Source organism: Hypomesus transpacificus, chromosome 11 (assembly GCF_021917145.1).
Source record: "Hypomesus transpacificus isolate Combined female chromosome 11, fHypTra1, whole genome shotgun sequence".
Lineage (NCBI taxonomy): Eukaryota > Metazoa > Chordata > Actinopteri > Osmeriformes > Osmeridae > Hypomesus > Hypomesus transpacificus.
Window position 1 is genome coordinate 18,858,266 of NC_061070.1, and position 19,754 is coordinate 18,878,019.

At 46.0% G+C, this 19,754-nt stretch overlaps 1 protein-coding gene across 2 annotated transcripts in view; it reads right to left on the reverse strand.

The window, feature by feature from the left end:
• Nucleotides 1-7,153: 7,153 nt before the first annotated feature.
• The window catches only part of disc1 (DISC1 scaffold protein), a 36,523-nt gene continuing 23,922 nt past the window's right edge, over nucleotides 7,154-19,754 (reverse strand). Inside the window, exons 10-14 of one of the 2 annotated variants that reach the window (XM_047029198.1) lie at nucleotides 18,943-19,003; nucleotides 15,643-15,883; nucleotides 13,475-13,519; nucleotides 12,006-12,123; nucleotides 7,154-8,808 (exon numbers count right to left, since the gene is read on the reverse strand). In XM_047029198.1, the coding sequence (XP_046885154.1) occupies nucleotides 8,636-8,808; nucleotides 12,006-12,123; nucleotides 13,475-13,519; nucleotides 15,643-15,883; nucleotides 18,943-19,003 (638 nt within the window). In that variant the 3' untranslated portion in view covers nucleotides 7,154-8,635. Of the gene's footprint in view, nucleotides 8,809-12,005; nucleotides 12,124-13,474; nucleotides 13,520-15,642; nucleotides 15,884-16,997; nucleotides 18,704-18,942; nucleotides 19,004-19,754 lie in introns of those variants that run through there. The other variant, XM_047029199.1, reaches the window with a different exon arrangement.

A 19,754-nucleotide genomic window follows, 5' to 3' on the forward strand; every position in this document is an offset into this window, starting at 1 on the left:
TCTCTCTCTCCCTCCCCCATCTCTCTCTCTCTTTCTCCCCATCCCTCCTGCCCCCCCTCTCGAGGGAGCCAGCTCCGTCCATCAGCTCTATCGATCTGTCTCCCTCCTCGTGGGCTGGGTCTGTTCTTCAGGCTAAGTGGGTGATGGTGACGCGGTCGTGATGTTTCAGCTCTCAGGTAGCAGGCTCGCCCCCTAGGGAGTTCTCAAGGTGAACCACCGGCTGCTGGCTCTTTAGTTTCAGGCTTCTCCCCAGACCTGGATAACACCCTGCAGACTGAGTGTCAGTGACAACATGGTTTGTCCTGGTTAAGTTCAGGTCCTCGTGGATCTGGTGTTGTCCGGGAGACAGCCTGTGCTGAGGACGATGTGTGGACAACATGAAGTAGAGGAGAGGAAGTAATGGCGGCCACACAACACCACAGCTCTGCTGAAGGGACGTGTGATCAAGCGGCAGAAAACCCTGGTTTGTAAACAGTACGACTCAACTGAGAGATTACTGACGACTGCAGCTGGTAAAAAACAATTACAGTCTTGTTTTTTTCAACCCAGTCATGCTGCAGTATAGAGTTCTGGGGAGGCGATACAGTCGGCTCTTTAAAGAGATTTTGTTTTCTGTAAAACCTGAAGTTCCAAGGATCACTGATCTTATTACTTTGATGTTTTGTTTTGGGATTCAAGTTTGGGAGTTCAAGCGCTTAAATATGGAGCTAGAAAGCTGACAAAAGTATCTGAATTTGAATATGAAAGATTTGAAATATTTCATAAAACTGAAATATTTTGCTGTTGAATATATAATATCTGAATTATTTGTATGCCAAATTTAATAAAACGGAATTATTTTGATCAAAAAATACAAATTTATAAAATTCAGATTGCAGGAATTCAAATTCTTGAAATTCAGATTGCAGCAATTCAGATTCTTGAAATTCAGATTGCTGAAATTCAGATAGCGGAAATTCAGATTTTGTCTGAACTAGGCCAAATGTGAAACAGCTTGCTTTCACAGGAAAAAGTAAACGATTTCAGAACGACCGAACTTTACCTCAGAACAAACTGAGTTGCTAGTTGGAGGAAAACCCAGATTGCACATACGTATCTGGGATAGCACACATAAATCCCGATGTGTAGAAGATACGTTGGCAAAATCTAGTATGGGGATCGTTGGCATTTGATCGAAACTGACTTCCAGACGATGTGTGGACGATGAATCAAATCACTCCCGGTCGCACAACAGATATATCCTGTTAACCATAGATAACTCCTTATATCTGCGTTAAATACTATGTCAGATCTCTCAGACAGCAAATATTTCACTATCCATAACCGATCTGAAATGTCACTTAGGAAATTAACATAGCCTGTAGGCTGAACATTGACTTTGATAGGAATAATGAGACAATGAAAAATATGCTTGACCATCCAAAATTGGCCATTAGCAATACAGTAGCTAGCTAGCGTGACTTGATTCAACCTGGATTTTCTGTGTGGGTATTATAATTAAGACACAATTGAAGTTCATGATTTTATATCAGGCTGGATGTTGATGCCATCAAGCTCTTAAAAGAAATCCAACACAGAAAAGAGCTGTAGCCATGAAATCTATGGAAGCAAATCGTGACCAAAATTCAAATGAAAATGCATTTCCAGAAATGCATTTTCATTTTAAGAATGTGGCTGCATTATTATGGAAGCAAATCGTGACCAAAATTCAAATGAAAATGCATTTCCAGAAATACATTTTCATTTTAAGAATGTGGCTGCATTATTTGACTCATAAATCAAATTAGTATTCAATCACTCTATTTGCATTTTCATTTTCTCCTTTAAGACTGCTCATTCTTTCCCTTAATTAAAATGAAAACGAAAAAGACATTTGAAATTTAATTTTCAAAATATGCCCCAGCAAATATGGAAGCAAATCGTGACCAAAATTCAAATGAAAATGCATTTCCAGAAATGCATTTTCATTTTAAGAATGTGGCTGCATTATTTGACTCATAAATCAAATTAGTATTCAATCATCCTATTTGCATTTTCATTTTCTTCTTTAAGACTGCTCATTCTTTCCCTTAATTAAAATGAAAACGAAAAAGACATTTGAAATTTAATTTTCAAAATATGCCCCAGCAAATAGATACCAAAATTCAATTTGAAATGTAAAATTTGAAAATGCATTTCCAGAAATGCATTTTCATTTTAAGAACGTGGCTGCAAAATCGTGACCACAATTCAAATTCAAATGCATTTCCAGAAATGCATTTTCATTTTCAAGAACGTGGCTGCAAAATCGTGACCACAATTCAAATTCAAATGCATTTTCAGAAATGCATTTTCATTTTAAGAACGTGGCTGCAAAATCGTGACCACAATTCAAATTCAAATGTATTTCCAGAAATGCATTTTCATTTTAAGAATGTGGCTGCATTATTTGACTCATAAATCAAATTAGTACTGATTAGTACTGAGCGGACATTGCATTTTCATTTTCATGTTCTGCCCGCAAAGAACTGCCCATAATTCGAAAACGAAAATGCATTCTGAGCGGCGCAGTTGAGTGACGTCAGTAGCCGCTCTTCTTCAGCTCCCTGCTGACCGAGCTACCCATCTTGTTCGGTAGGGGGCGGTGTGCACATACGCATTGTATTACATGGCAAATGTGCCGGGAAATTGGTTGAATTGCCGGGTCTTTAGAGGACGCATCACAGATCATGGCGCTCCCTCAAATTGTGCAGACACTGATAGAATTAGCTGAGCTGGTAGAAACTAATAATATATCTGAGTCTGATGCCCGTGACCGAGTAGAACAAGTCACAGAGAGCTTGGCTGCATACTCTGCCGTCACAGACGTACACATTAATGAGGTTGCCATAGTAAACTCAGTCCTGGAAGGGCTGGATGCTGTGGAGCCTCAAATGGGACGGGGACGACCAACCATCCACATCCCGTTCGAGTCCATCGAAAACTATTTATTAAATGGTCTACTTTTTCCTGTGAAAGCAAGCTGTTTCACCTTTGGCCTGGTTCAGACAAAATCTGAATTTCCGCAATCTGAATTTGAATTTCCGCAATCTGAATTTCAAGAATCTGAATTCCTGCAATCTGAATTTTATAATGTTTTATTTTTGGATCAAAACAATTCAGTTGTATTAAATTTGGCATACAAATAATTCAGATATTATATATTCAACAGCAATATATTTCAGTTTTATGAAATTCGACACACAAATATTTCAGATCTTTCATATTCAAATTCAGATACTTTTGTCAGCTTTCTAGCTCCATAAATCCGTTGCTTTGCATCCTCCGACGGATGGTCTGGTGGCCGACAACAGCTCCGCTATGTCCTTTATTTTTAAACCATTTAATAAATAGTTTTCGATGGACTCGAACGGGATGTGGATGGTTGGTCGTCCCCGTCCCATTTGAGGCTCCACAGCATCCAGCCGTTCCAGGACTGAAGAGAGGTTTACTATGGCAACCTCATTAATGTGTACGTCTGTGACGGCAGAGTATGCAGCCAAGCTCTCTGTGACTTGTTCTACTCGGTCACGGGCATCAGACTCAGATATATTATTAGTTTTTAACAGCTCAGCTAATTCTATCAGTGTCTGCACAATTTGAGGGAGCGCCATGATCTGTGATGCGTCCTCTAAAGACCCGGCAATTCAATCAATTTCCCGGCACATTTGCCATGTAATGCAATGCGTATGTGCACACCGCCCCCTACCGAACAAGATGGGTAGCTCGGTCAGCAGGGAGCTGAAGAAGAGCGGCTACTGACGTCACTCAACTGCGCCGCTCAGAATGCATTTTCGTTTTCGAATTATGGGCAGTTCTTTGCGGGCAGAACATGAAAATGAAAATGCAATGTCCGCTCACTACTAATCAGTACTAATTTGATTTATGAGTCAAATAATGCAGCCACATTCTTAAAATGAAAATGCATTTCTGGAAATACATTTGAATTTGAATTGTGGTCACGATTTTGCAGCCACGTTCTTAAAATGAAAATGCATTTCTGAAAATGCATTTGAATTTGAATTGTGGTCACGATTTTGCAGCCACGTTCTTGAAAATGAAAATGCATTTCTGGAAATGCATTTGAATTTGAATTGTGGTCACGATTTTGCAGCCACGTTCTTAAAATGAAAATGCATTTCTGGAAATGCATTTTCAAATTTTACATTTCAAATTGAATTTTGGTATCTATTTGCTGGGGCATATTTTGAAAATTAAATTTCAAATGTCTTTTTCGTTTTCATTTTAATTAAGGGAAAGAATGAGCAGTCTTAAAGAAGAAAATGAAAATGCAAATAGGATGATTGAATACTAATTTGATTTATGAGTCAAATAATGCAGCCACATTCTTAAAATGAAAATGCATTTCTGGAAATGCATTTTCATTTGAATTTTGGTCACGATTTGCTTCCATAGAAATCAACATTGGGGTGGACGATGACGTTTCTTATGATAATTTCGGACAGCGTGCGTGGTTGCCTGTCCTAACGTAGCACATTTATATTTTCATATCAATATATTGGGGGGGATATTTTGACCAGATTTGAATATTGGGGGGGCCTAGTTCAGACAAAATCTGAATTTCAAGAATCTGAATTTCAAGAATCTGAATGTCAAGAATCTGAATTTCAAGAATCTGAATTTCAAGAATCTGAATTTCAAGAATCTGAATTCACACAATCTGAATTTTAGAAATGTGTATTTCTGGATCAAAATAATTCAGTTTTGTTAAATTCGGCATGCAAATAATTCAGATATTATATATTCAACAGTAAAATATTTCAGTTCTATGAAATTCGACATTCAAATATTTCAGATCTTTCACATTCAAATTCAGATACTTTTGTCATCTTTCTAGCTCCATACTTAAAAGGCTGTTTTTTTTATAGAAAATACAAACATCATTCGTAAACGTTTGTACTGCAACTTTGCACAGGAATTAAATGGATCAGAACATTTACGCAGAACCAGAATAATGGAATTATTACAGAAAGTATAAATGTCGGCCCCCCAAAATGATAAACTCTCCTGAACAGTTCAAGCTCCTCCACAGCCTCTCGATCTGGTTCCTCTGATGCAGACAGCCTTGCAGCATCATTGGTTGGCACTCTGTAAACCCTCTTCAGTTTCATCTGATTTTCCCCCAGCGTGGCTAATCTTGCTGTTTGTTCCTCGCATAATTAAGGTTCTGAAACTGCGGGGGGTGGAATACACTAACGACAGACTGAAAGTAGCCAAACTGTTAATTAGAAGATTAGACATTGAGGTGGGCTGGTGTTCGGTACTTACTGTAGCTGTAACTGGAAGTGTGTCTTGGGAGAGAGAGAAGGAGTGACAGAGAGTGGCAGAGAGGAGGAGTGATAGAGAGAGGAGTGATTGAGTGATAAAGAGAGAGACATAAGAGATTGGCAGAGATAATGAGCTCATTGAGCTGTGTGCGCAGCAACTGTCTGTGACAGCTGTAGCATGACCTCAGGTCCTGGGGTCAATAGTTCAGAGTTGGGGTGTGTTGATCATGTTTGTAGCGGTTTCTGGTAGAGACACTCTCTGCACACTCCCAGACAGAGCGATGCTGCAAGACGATTCCAGACATGCTTCCTCACGTTTGACGTCTAGCTGATTGTGTTTTCTGTTTCAAAACAGTAACAGCGGTCAAGAGATGACGCTCATCGCCATGACAGCGCGACAGAGTGGAGCCTCCTCCAGGGTGACGTGTTTTCAGACTGCATGAGGAAGCAGAGAGAACTGTGCTGAGAGAGAGACATGAGAGAACTGTGCTGAGAGAGAGACATGAGAGAACTGCATGAGGCTGTCATTCCAGGTTCTGGTAGCGCGCAAACAGGATGAAAGAAGAGTGACATCGAACTGTTCCACTCAGCAGAGCGATGCTTCCATCACTGTCCCACACACACACACACACACACACACACACACACACACACACACACACACACACACACACACACACACACACACACACACACACACACACACACACACATCCCACTCAGCCTGTCATTTCTCATATGACTGTAAATGACAGAAAATGGGCTTGTTTCTGAAGAGAGACAGCCTAGCTCCCACTGGTATTGTGTGCATAATTAAGTGTGATTTCCAATGTCAAGATCAGAATGGAGAGAGGGAGTGAAGGAGGCAAGATATTTCCAACTCTTTCTGCTTGGCCTCCTCCATTGTTCATCTGGGTCCTCTTTCCATTTCAAATGTGACAGTGGATCACGCTGAAAGAATATATATATATTTACAGAGAGATGGAGGGTGGTAGAGAGGAAGATGATTTTGAAATGCTTATTAATTCCAGGGGAGTAGCTGTTGTAATTAATTGCCCTGTTGACAGCGTTCAACAGTTGCCTCATTCCTGTAATGATGGATGTGAAGACCATGAGCTGGTGGATGGATCTTGATTTGGTCTTGAAATTAGCGTAAAGCATTTATACTAGGAATGACTCGTTCTCTTTTGATATAGAACAGTCCCACTGTAGCTGTTACACTCACATTTCTCAACGCTTTCTTACTGACTCACATGGTAGAACTGACACCCGTCAGTCAGTCAGTCAGTAATGACCTCGGTGTCAGTTTCAAACAGTAAACATCTCTCAGAATGTATGAATACATTGAAAGGAACATTTGCATTCATTAGTAATGTTGGTGTGACTGTTGAGGGCAGTAAGGATTGGAACAGCCATATGACCTCTGCAAGGAGCCTGCTCCAAACACCTGCTGCTTGGGCTGTATTGGACCTGTCAGATGAGGGTCATCAGGATGAGCTTACACCAGAGTCACAGCTCATGATCCAGATTCATCAGGATGAGCTAACACCAGAGTCACAGCTCATGATCCAGGTTCATCAGGATGAGCTAACACCAGAGTCACAGCTCATGATCCAGGTTCATCAGGATGAATGACGTCACAATGCTCGCTGAATCTTGATTGGTGGGTTGTCCGACAGTAGGCACCAATCAAGTGGTCTATCCCCTCCTCCCCACCCCTCCCCTTCACCCCTCCCTCCCTCCTCCCCACCCCCTCACCTTTCCCTCCTCCCCACTCCTCCATCCCCCTCCCCCACTCTCCAGCTGCACAGTGGCTCAGTACAGTACGAGGACAGAGAGACAGCATATTCAACAGAAAGGTACACACTTTATTTCGTTAGGCCGTACAGTATATATACTGTATATAAATATGAAACAGAACACAGTGGTTCCAAACCGTACAGTAAGAAGGTTGAGACAGAACATTGATAAACAGGTGTGAGACTGTGCAGGTGTGAGACTGTGCAGGTGTGAGACTGTGCAGGTGTGAGACTGTGTCTGCTGGTTGGAGAGAGAAGTGGGACAAACAGGATGCACAGTGGTGCTCTCACAACCTTCAATAGAACAAGCTACAAAAACACAACAGTACTTCTTTATAACAAGCAGGACAGACAAGACACAACAAAAGTGCTTTTTTGTGGACGTAAGACACCATCCAACAGTTATTAAAGAGCTTCTCTGCACATGACACAGTCTCATCAGTCTCCCAGGATAAACGCATAAAACATCAAGAGTCTGCATGCTAGACCTCTTTCAACACAATTATAAAAAAGCATTGCATCTCTTTCTCACACACGTGGAATAAAGCCTGTGGACAGTGATGTGGTCTTACATCAGTCTGCACACTGTGGACAGTGATGTGGTGTTACATCAGTCTGCACACTGTGGACAGTGATGTGGTCTTAACACCAGTCTGCACACTGTGGACAGTGATGTGGTGTTACATCAGTCTGCACACTGTGGACAGTGATGTGGTGTTACATCAGTCTGCACACTGTGGACAGTGATGTGGTCTTAACACCAGTCTGCACACTGTGGACAGTGATGTGGTCTTAACACCAGTCTGCACACTGTGGACAGTGATGTGGTCTTAACACCAGTCTGCACACTGTGGACAGTGATGTGGTCTTAACACCAGTCTGCACACTGTGGACAGTGATGTGGTCTTAACACCAGTCTACACACTGGTAGGAGGGGGTTCAGGTTAGCTTGCACCTCTGTAGCACCACGTAGAATATCATGGACTATAACTAAACGGTTTATGATCCAGTCGTAATGAATTAAGCAACAAGGCAACATTGACCCCCACCTCTGTTCCTGTGCAAAACTATGAACTACCATACATTTGGATTGTCATGTTGGTCCTTATTTTTACAATAAAATCCTTGCAAGTGTTTTCAGACTATCCCCAGTATTGAGTGAGGTAACCTAACTGGACCGTCAGGAGAACACCAACCCAGTCCTGTTAGCTGCCTGAGGAGCTGTTCCAGCTGCTTAGACGCCTGCTGGCACAATATCTGTTCTTCCAAGTACGACGACTACAACAAACAGTATCTTTGAGTGTCAGTTCCAGTACACTGGCACTAATGTAATAAGGATATATTTCCAAGGTCTGTGAACGTCTTTCTTTCAGCACCAGTGTAGAGGCCTGTTGTGAGGAGACTGATGGGGGGGGGGGGGGGGGTGTGTGCAGTAACTAGTACTGTTTCTCCTGTGTGGCTGGGGTCATTCTCCCAGGCTGGGTCAGGAGATCCAGAGCCCACTGCCTCAGAACACACTCCACCCCCGGGTCAAATCTCCCAGCTGTCACTGAAGTACTGATCTTCCTCCTCTTCATCCTCTTCCTCCTCCTTTTTGTTTTCCACGATGTACTGGCCCCCCTCTTCCTCCTCCTCCTCTTTCAGTCGCACTAGCATGCTTTGAAGAGCAGCCTTCACCTCCTTCACCTCCACCTCCAGGGACTGTGCAGCTATACTTAAGGAAAGACATCTGAATGCTTCTGCCCAACAACACACCCCATGCACCCTGAACCACGCACACACACACACACACACACACACACACAGGACATTCCAGTAGATACACACACTCCAGTGTCTATAAGAGCTGATCCCCGATGGCTAATGATAATAGCAGCTCCAGAGAGACTAGAGACTGATATGGTCATCAATCTTCCTCCACTGGGCCACCAAACTTTGATCACTGGTTCCCAATCATCAAGTCATACTCAATTTAACTTCATTCAATTTACTATTCATGAGATCGTTTCAGCCACAGCGAGACCCACCCCTACAGACCCGGCCAGCTAAATCATTCATGAGGCCACAGAGAAAAGGACAGTGGCTGTGGTGAGAGGAGGGTTTAACCTGCGCAGAGACCCAAATGACTGTTTGGAGTGTCCATCTGAAGTGGTGAATCAAAGGGAAGCCGTTCACAGCAGATGGGGGCCAATGGCTCATTTTGCTCTCCAAATGGACACAGATTGTCCTCATTCATAATGAACCAGCCGGTAAAGAGCGTGTCATGAATAATGCATGTATCTCCTGGAGATGAGCTGGCTGCACGGGTCACATGCGTACACACTCCCCCATATCAACATGATGTTTGTGGACAGAGTCTCTACAGAGGCTGTCCGTCTCTCCCTCTCCTGGCTGCCTCAGTCATCTTCCAAACCTCGCTCACAGAGCAGTTTACTGATCGCTTGGTTTTCAGAAAGAGTGGCTTGGTCTCCTAGTCTCCATGGCAACCTCCCCATCCCTAACAACATCCTAAGTGAGCCAGGCGGAAAGAGAGAGGGCCTGTCGAGCCTCCTCACGTCTGCTGCACACTGGAAGAGGAACACACATGGCACGCTCTCACAGTACACTTCAGACACACAGACAGGCAGACACAGACAGGCAGACACACAGACAGGCAGGCAGGCAGGCAGACAGACAGACACAGACAGGCAGACAGACACAGACAGACAGGCAGACACACACAGACAGACAGGCAGACACACAGACAGGCAAGCAGACACCCAGACAGACAGACAGACAGGCAGGCAGACACACACAGACAGGCAGACACACAGACAGGCAGACAGACACACAGGCAGGCAGACAGACAGACAGGCAGGCAGACAGAGAAAGTAGTGTGTTTGATTCCCCAGCGTGTGAGAGCAGATGTGATGTCATGCATCAGTCAGGGAACCAGGACAGCCTTGAGACAGCCTGAGACACCATCACTGATCCCAGGTCAGACCATGCCACGACACCAGACAGCCTGAGACACCATCACTGATCCCAGGTCAGACCATGCCACGACAACAGACAGCCCAGGGGCAACACGGCACACACAGGAGAGCAGCGCCAGGACCACCAGAGCTCTGAACCAAATCACAGTTTTAAATACTTGGGACATGTAGTCACAGTAGGGTCCTGTATGTCCCAGAACACAACACCACTCTGTCTAGAGCAGTTCTTTAACATCCACATAGCACCTCCCCATTCCTCATAATAAACTCTCACTAAAGAAGGGAAGAAACTGGGTGAAAACTAGTCATCTATTTCCAATCATCTCACTAATTAACACAGAGTATAATGCATTGTCACATGTAATCAGTTTCAACAGTTTCATTTGAGTCATCATTATCTTGGATATTGTAATTTCCTTTTTGGGGAGAGAGGGAGTGGGGGAGGGAGAAAGGGAGGGAGGGAGGCAGGGAGACAGGGAGGGAGGCAGGGAGGGAGGGAGGGAAGGAGGGAGGGAGAAAGGGAAGGAGGGAGGGAGGACATTAAGATATGACAGGAGAGGAGTCATTGTGGTGACATTCTACTCTCTGCCCCAGCGATGGCCCTGTCTCTCTCTCTTAATCTCAGCCCATAGTGACTGGCAGCCCACATGAACAGCCCTCTTGTAACCTTGCCTGGACTATCTGCAGAGGATACGAGAAAGCTGAGCTAGAGAAAGACAGAGGGAGGGCTAGAGGGAGTTCATTTTGTCAAAAATAACTGTTTAACAATCCGCTGAAGTTAATTTTTTTACCCTCCTAAATGTACCTGCACTATTTGCAGAGTAAAGTACAGTAACTGGCATGTAACATCAGACATCATGAATACAGTATCTGCTCTTTTATGAACAAACATTGCCAGATGTTTGAAATGATTGGCGTCAAAAAGGATTCCTGTCGAATGCACTGCATGCGCTGTATGTCTGTAGTGTCTTTTTGTATTAATGTATTCATATGATGTCCAGTTACCAGCATGACACTTAAACAGGTGGTAGTCATGGTTACTGTTTACTGAAGTATGTCAGAGCTACTTCTTTACTTTACTTTGAGTGAAACAGTGGAGTCAGTACTGTCCTTTTAAACATGAGTATCTGTACTTCTACTAGACTGAAGGATGTGTGGAATTCTGACAGCTCTGCACTGTTGTTACAGTCATCACTGTTAGTATGTTATTGCACTGCTATTGCACTGCTATTGCACTGCTATAGATTGTTACGATGTTGCTACACTGTTGTTACCCTGTTGCTACACTGTTGCTACACTGTTGCTACATTGTTGCTACACTGTTGCTACACTGTTGCTACACTGTTGCTACACTGTTGTTACACTGTTGCTACACTGTTGCTACACTGTTGCTACATTGTTGCTACACTGTTGTTACACTGTTGCTACACTGTTGCTACACTGTTGCTACACTGTTGTTACACTGTTGCTACACTGTTGCTGCACTGTTAGTGTTCAGGGTTTCCCGCAGCACTTTTCAGTTAAGGCGGCTGCCTACGCAACACACACCTGCTGCCATGACTACGTTGTGTTTAAATAGCGATATCCTCTGCGTTAATCTGTCCTGTTTTCTCCCTTCCATTCCAACACACCAGTCTCCCTTCTCTGCAGAACGCATGAGTCTATCGCACAACCTAGCACCCCTGCATTAGTCTATTGCACTAACTGTTGTTACATTACAGACAGAGACAGACAGGCAGACAGACAGACAGAGAGACAGACAGACAGACAGACAGACAGACAGGCAGGCAGGCAGGCAGGCAGGCAGGCAGGCAGGCAGGCAGGCAGGCAGGCAGGCAGGCAGGCAGGCAGGCAGGCAGGCAGGCAGGCAGGCAGGCAGGCAGGCAGGCAGGCAGGCAGACACCAAGGTGACAATGAGAGGATATGGGTGAGGGCCTGGTCTCGGCTGAGCATGGCTGTCTGCAGGTCTTCCTCCAAGGTCATCAGTCTGTCACTAATGAGCTCACACTGTTCTGTCAGGTCTGCAGCCTCACTGCACCCATCCTGGGGGAGATGAGGGGAGGGAGAGGGGAGAGAGAGCAGAGGGTGAGGGGAGGGAGAGAGGAGGGGGAGGTGGAACAATTGAAGGAAGAAGGAGGAGGGGAGAGAGAGCAACAAAAAAAGTGAAGCATTAAGACACTGAAATACCATAGTAATTTTCCCTCCTGCAGCTACCATGATGAGATGAGCGTGAGTACATGTGTGTGCATGTGTGTGCATGTGTATGCAGGGTGAGGGGGGAGAGGGGAGGGGTACGGGCTGGGAGGCTGGAGAGGCAGAGAAGCAGTAGGTATGGTTGGAGGGCAAACTGGACGATAATTAGAGCAAACCCCTCTGCGGACACTGTGCCCCAGTTCAATCACACACACAAGCAGAGAGGCCGTCTAGACTGAGTCACCATTGCAGGTAGACACATCCTGCCCCTACCGTGTGTGTGTGTGTGAGTGTGTGTGTGTGTGTGTGTGAGTGTGTGTGTGTGTGTGTGTGAGTGTGTGGTTGTCTGAGCTCTATTCTGGTACCTGGCCTGAAAAAATATATTTATAGGGCGATGAAACAGTCAAACAAATGTTTTCCAACCAGAGAGGCACAGTCCTCAGGGTCTCTATTAGGGGAAATGTTATCTCCCTCCAACAGATAAAAGGAAATTGTGCCAAGTATGATTTCATTATAAAAAGTATTATTTAATTATTTGACCTAGGAACACTTAAAATAAGTTAAAAATAAGTTTAAATACAATTCTCTGAAGTTGGTCCAGTATGTTCAACAACTCATAAAGATACACGAGTCAATCACCTCACACAGCTGCAACACACGCCAGCACCCGCAGAGATGCATGACTACACTGTGCTTCACCCAGCACATGCTAACTGCACTACACTGTGCTTCACCCAGCACATGCTAACTGCACTACACTGTGCTTCACCCAGCACATGCTAACTGCACTACACTGTGCTTCACCCAGCACATGCTAACTGCACTACTTACCTCCATCCAGGCTGCAGCTCAGCCCTGACTAGTGTTTAGCCTCAGGTCTTTGGCACACAGCTATGTAGAAAGCTACGAAGCTAGAGGACATTTATCAGAGCAATCAGCATTCCACATGTTCTCCCCCGTAAAGAGCTAGTGAGCATGCACGCTGCAGGCCCCTCCTGCCTGGGTCCTACTGGGACTGCAGCTGCACGGACGAGATGGGCCTAAATATTGATTGTGAAGCTCAGTGTTAGGGGTCATATTTAAACTGGGGTCATGTTCACCAGGCCTCAGGGCCCTGGATGAGACTGGTGGTGGTCCAATACTACAATTCCCAGACTGCACCAGTGTATCTACAATTGAGACCTAATGACTCCAGACATACCTCTGGGTGATTATCCTCCATGCTGAACAAAAACTCCTCCAATTTCTGCAAACAAAACAAAAACAAACAAAAAAATAGTCACACAGTGATAAATGCCCTCATGAATTATTGAAAATGCAATTATTCGTTCTGTGTACTGTACGTATGCAGTCTCATCATTTTGAGTCCTGGGTTATTATTCATCACCAGAATTGACGAGAGGAAAATGAATGAACTTGCCCTCGCATTGTGCTCTTTATTTTGTATTCACAACCTGGTGTTAATTCTGTACTACAAGAACAAGTAATTACCTTATGAAAGTCTAGCATTGTTTATGGCTTTAGGCTAAGCAGAAAAACACATTTAGCAAAAATAAATAATGATCTGATTCTTAATGAAATGTTTATTAGAAATAAAAGGACCTTTAATGATCTTGTCTGGCTTGCCAGAAGTAACAAGGCACTTCAAAATCCCAGTGATTTGTTGTGTGGTTTGGTTGGTTTGGAGTGTGTGTGTGTGTGTGGAGGAGTTGGAGAGTGGTACAGGTGGTCTAGTTGGAGGAGAAAGGAAGAGGTGATGCCTCACCTTTATCCTGGGGACAGTTTAGAAGGAGAAGCCAGGCTTCAGAGACAGAACAGACAGCACAGGGAAACAGAAAGAAAAGAGATTCATGCAGGTCTTAGATTCCAGGGTAGAGGAGCCCCCAGACAAGGTTAGTCTCTTTAGTCGCTAGGACCCTGGGTAGAGGAGGACCCAGACAAGGTTAGTCTCTGTAGTCGCTAGGACCCTGGGTAGAGGAGGACCCAGACAAGGTTAGTCTCTGTAGTCGCTAGGACCCTGGGTAGAGGAGGACCCAGACAAGGTTAGTCTCTGTAGTCGCTAGGACCCTGGGTAGAGGAGGACCCAGACAAGGTTAGTCTCTGTAGTCGCTAGGACCCTGGGTAGAGGAGGACCCAGACAAGGTTAGTCTCTGTAGTCGCTAGGGAGGCATGCTGCCGACAGGTGCAGGAACAGTTATTGGTAGACAACAAAAGAAGATGAGTATGAAAGTATTAAACAGAAAACATCGATGTTTCTAGAGACACAAGTATTTGTTATTGTCTCCATTGAAGCACATCTTTGTATGAAACCATGATGGATGTGGATCCACTGTGGTGGTAGAAATGTTGCCTTTAAACAAGCAAGTGAAACCCTGCTCTCATCACAGACTTTGTATTAACTAGGAGGAGTCAGATGGCTGAGCGGTTGAATTAACACGAAATCATTACGCGTTACAGATTAAGCAGCCAGGCAATATTACAGTTACCGGAAGAAATCAAAGATTACATCGAATCTCCGACTCAGCGGTCACATTCCATTCCATTGTTAAATTCCTCGCTACATTACAAATATTGGCATCAGGATAATTTCAAACAGTCATCGCTGTTTTGATTTTGGTGGCTGATCCAGGATAGAAAGAGAGAAGGAGGCCCATTCAATTGCGCGTTGAAATGCTCGTAATGTACGGTAAAGTGGGCGGAGAAAGGCGCGGTTTACCCAATGACCTGCAGGTTTTGTAAATACGACGTAAACTGAAGTATCACAGCGTGCGCAATCTGCGGGTTGCCCATGGCGCTAATAACGCTACGTTTGCGAATGTACGTAAATGAGGCCCTGAGAGAGACACACAAATATCTTTCCAGGGAGGGGAGTCACTTTGGTATCCAAGACTGTTTCTAAAGTGAGATACTTTATCTCCAGTACGAGGAAGACACACCCACACCAGAAATGGATTCCCCACAGATCCCCAGATCCCCTGCCCACCTGCTCTAACAGCTGCAAGGCCCAACACTCTGGGCTCTGGCGTGAGACTCGACCAGATAAATGATATCACGCTATGATACAAGCTGATGAAAATTCCAGTCAATACTAGCCACATTTCCTAAACTATAAGTATGGTCTTTGTTTCTCAAGAACAAAACAGCCCAAAAGAGTTATGCCAATACCAGTATCAGAGTCGGTATAAATAAGCAAAGAACTACTATAAATACAGATTCTTTTTTCCCCAAACAACATTCCAAATCCATTTGAATGCTGTTTGTAAGTCACTGGCACTACTCAGCTTCATAGCTAAATATGAACCCTCCATACTAGCCACATCAACCACAGTATGTCATCACAGCATTCTGAAACATGGCTGCCGTTGTTACCTTGGTGAACTCAGAGTTCTGCAGGTTGGCGTCGGGGCCCCAGCGCCCCCCCAGGGCGGTGAGCATGGCGCAGTCCTGTTCCTGTTTGGAGCCCTGCTGGGCGGACCGGCCCACTATGGCGGGGGGGTCCTCTCCCTCCAGCCCGCTGCACGCAGGGCTGCGGAGCTGGATGCCTCGTAGGAGCAGGTGACAAGCCTCCAGGTCAGCTTCCCACACACGCTCCAGCACGGGACAGCCCCAGCTGTGCAGAGACACACATCAGGACAGTTGCACATATACTACAGACAGTGTGTGGACATTCTACTACTGATACTGCTGTGGTAATGGGTCCCAGTAGTAGTGCTCTTATCTCTCAGCACAACATGAAAGAAGAACTCAAACTGGAAACCCAAAAGGTTCTACTTTTGCAGACTCCCACACAAAATAAAGAAATGGTCTCTCTTATAGACTCAAAGCGCAGCGAGACTTGCGTTTCCTTCAAAGAGACGTTCTTCAAAGGAAGCAGTGAGGTGAGAGCCAAGGCCTGTTCACAGCTGGGAGTCTGAGAGAGGGGGGGAGGTGCTGGAGGGAGCAAAAGGACTTCTGCTCGTTCTCATCTCTTCTGAGATCAGGTCCCTCCTGATCAGGTCCTCCTGACCAGTGAGGCAGACTGGACAGTAGAACTCTCTACAGACCAGGACCAGTGAGGCAGACTGGACAGTAGAACTCTCTACAGACCAGGACCAGTGAAGCAGACTGGACAGTAGAACTCTCTACAGACCAGGACCAGTGAGACAGACTGGACAGTAGAACACTCTACAGACCAGGACCAGTGAAGCAGACTGGACAGTAGAACTCTCGCTGGGCTCAGCTGGTCACCAAGCCCACTTCCTACGCTATGATTATAATCGGAAAGCACCATGGCAACAACAAGCTATTTCAGCAATTGTTTTTTCTGCGGAAGTTGAATACAAGGCCATTCTCTCTGCTGGATTTAAGTGGATACCTAAATAATGGGTGTGAAAATGCTGTTTCAATCAAGAGCGCCCTCACATCACTGCCTGCCTGCCTGCCTGCCTGCCTGCCTGCCTGCCTGCCTGCCTGCCTGCCTGTCATCAGTCAGGGGAGTTGCTGTCATAAACCCTCAGTGTCCCTGAACGATTTAAGGGAAACAGCAAAGCAAGCGCCCAGACATTCACAAACAACCAGGAGCATCAAAACACAATCTGGGGGAGGGTGGGGGCTAGGGATGAGGGTGGTGGATGGGGGGCAGGGAGGGGGCTGGGGGTGAGGGATTGGGGATGGGGGGCAGGGAGGGGGCTGGAGGTGGGGGATGGGGGCCAGGGAGGAGGATAGGAAGGGGGCTGCGGGGCAGGGAGGGGGCTGGGGGTGGTCCCTCTCCACCTGTCTGACAGTGGCAGTCCCTCTCCACCAGGGTGTGGGCATCGCTCTGTGCTGATGGTCCAGTAATGAGAGAAGGAGCTGGGCTTGTACAACACTGCCCTGTCAGACTATCTGTCTCTCTCCCCCAAACACTGCCCTGTCAGACTATCTGTCTCTCTCCCCCAAACACTCTACCTCACAGACACAGCTTTCTTTCTCTCTATATATCTCTCTTTCCACACTCTACCTCACAGACAAAGCTCTCTCACACACTCCTCTCCTTTGCGTTCTCCTCTCCCCCTCTGAGCGCAGGATTCTTCTCATCGTGGTGGTCAGAGCGACGGTCCTGAACCCTGTAATATAGGAGCCATCAGAGGGACCAGAGCAGCGAGAACAGATCTACTGGTGACAACACCACTTCCTGCTAACGTCAACAGGCACCATCACGGCATGGGGAAAAAATAAGAAGCGTCTATCGTCTTTATCGTGACACTGAGGCAGCACCCACAAGGATTGGTGTTACTACAGCATAAGCACTGTGTGTTGTTTCCTTCCGTTTACCGAGTTAAGGCGGAGTGGCAGCCCAGCGAAGTGTTTGGTACCAGGGGAGGGTTCCTCTGGCGTGTGGAGGCTTTCTGCTTATCAGCACCACATTCCCCCAGGCCGCTACAGAGTTTAGAAAGTTCACATGAACCACAGCAGGCAGAAGCCAGGCTTGCAGGAAACTATTGGGTGATTTGGTCAGAAGTCCTGTTTTCATGAAGCTTAACACGACAAATGAACACTCCCAGAAAACTCACAAGAAAAAAGTATATAGACAGAGAGGAGAGATGTCCCTCACAAACTTCTACGCTGTGTATTCACTGTTTCCAAACTGAACGCTAATCTATTCTACTCTATTTCCGGCGGCATATTCTGGGATGTGTAATCCCTAGCATCCTGTCTAGGTCTATAGAAAGGGAGATAATTGCTTTTTTAACACTGTCCGTCTCTAAGGAAACTAGACATTTCACAAGTGCGTGAGCTAGACCAGGCCCCCCCCCCTCCCCCCTGGCAGTCCATCAGAGCAGCATTAGAGCTATATTAGACTTCATTTGAGGGTAATTTTGCTTCTCTGGGGTGGCGTGGCGCTGTGGTCTCCAGAAGAGCAGGAGAGGAAGTCTCCAGTGACTGACAGCTGATGAGCAGAAACAGACGAGTGATAAAGGAGCGAGCGTGTCTGGATGTGGCCTGATGCCCATCCAATTACCTCAAACACAGAAGGCAGTACCACCAACCCTACAGTCCCACTGAGCTAAGCTGGAACTGGCATCCTCCTTAGCCCTGGTTCTCTCACTTGGGCCCAGCTACAGGGGCTCTCACTTGGGCCCAGCTACAGGGGCTCTCACCCAGGCCCAGCTACAGGGGCTCTCACCCAGGCCCAGCTACAGGGGCTCTCACCCAGGCCCAGCTCCAGGGGCTCTCAACCAGGCCCAGGTACAGGGGCTCTCACCCAGGCCCAGGTACAGGGGCTCTCACCTGGGCCCAGCTACAGGGGCTCTCACCTGGGTCCAGCTCCAGGGGCTCTCACCTGGGCCCAGCTACAGGGGCTGAAGGGTGAGCTGGCTGCTTCATTACTGAACCATCAGAAGCCCCTCCATCAACATTACTAGGCAGGGGGGGATGAGAAGGAAAGCTGAAGGGCAGGCCAGGTTTGATTCTAAAGAGAAACACACATAAGACATACAGACAGACAGACAGACAGACAGACAGAGACAGACAGACAGACAGACAGACAGACAGACATACAGACAGACAGAAAGGGGAGACAGGATAACTGAGTGAGAGACAGAGAGAACACAAAGACTGAATGGAGGAGACAACAGGGGTCTGAGACAGAGGAAAAAGATAGGAGAAAGAAAACCAAGAGAAAAGAGAGATATGAGACTACCCTCGTACCTGTGGACTCTGTCCTCCAGTAGCCTGATGTACTTCAGAGCGTTTTCTTTCAGACTGCGTTCTGCGGGGGGGGGGGGGGGGGGAGACACTTCAATTAACACTGTACCACATAGACGGGAGGGTCTCCTAGCAACAAACCATTGCTGCAAATGCCCAGCTGAGTAATTATCCATACTGTAGCAGGACAGTATGGGGAGGCGTCATTACCTCTGAGGTTTTTTTGTGTTGAGACACTAAAGCACTTTTCAGGCTCAGATGCTGGTGTGTGGATGCAGGCTGTGTGTGTGTGTGTGGGAGGGGGGGGGGTAAAGGTGTGAATTAGCAAAAGACCCCCTCAGAGAAGAGAACTGCATCATGGTAAATATCTTTCTGTACGCTGGAGGGAGAGAGAGGGACGGTGTGTTGTTTGGGCCCCAGGATAGACACCAGCCTGAAGGCTGAGACATGAGAACGGTATTTTTCAGGAAGCAGGGGAGGGAAAATTGGTATTCATTAGGCTCATGTTTGAAACATGATATCGGGGTCCTTGAAACCACACACACACACGATCTCTCTCTCTCTCTCTCGCACACACACGATCTCTCTCTCTCTCACACACACATAAATGCCAAACCCAGTGGTGTTATCATAATCTGCGCTCTGTAATCAAAGTCTGTTCAGTTAAATACACTCATACAAAACATCACACACACGGTGGCTACATGTAAACACAACCTTCCCGTAACACACAAAAGGCTCTTTGCTCTGATTCTCTCACAAATAAAACACCATTCATAATCTACTGAGGCAGATATGACAATCCAGTACTGAGG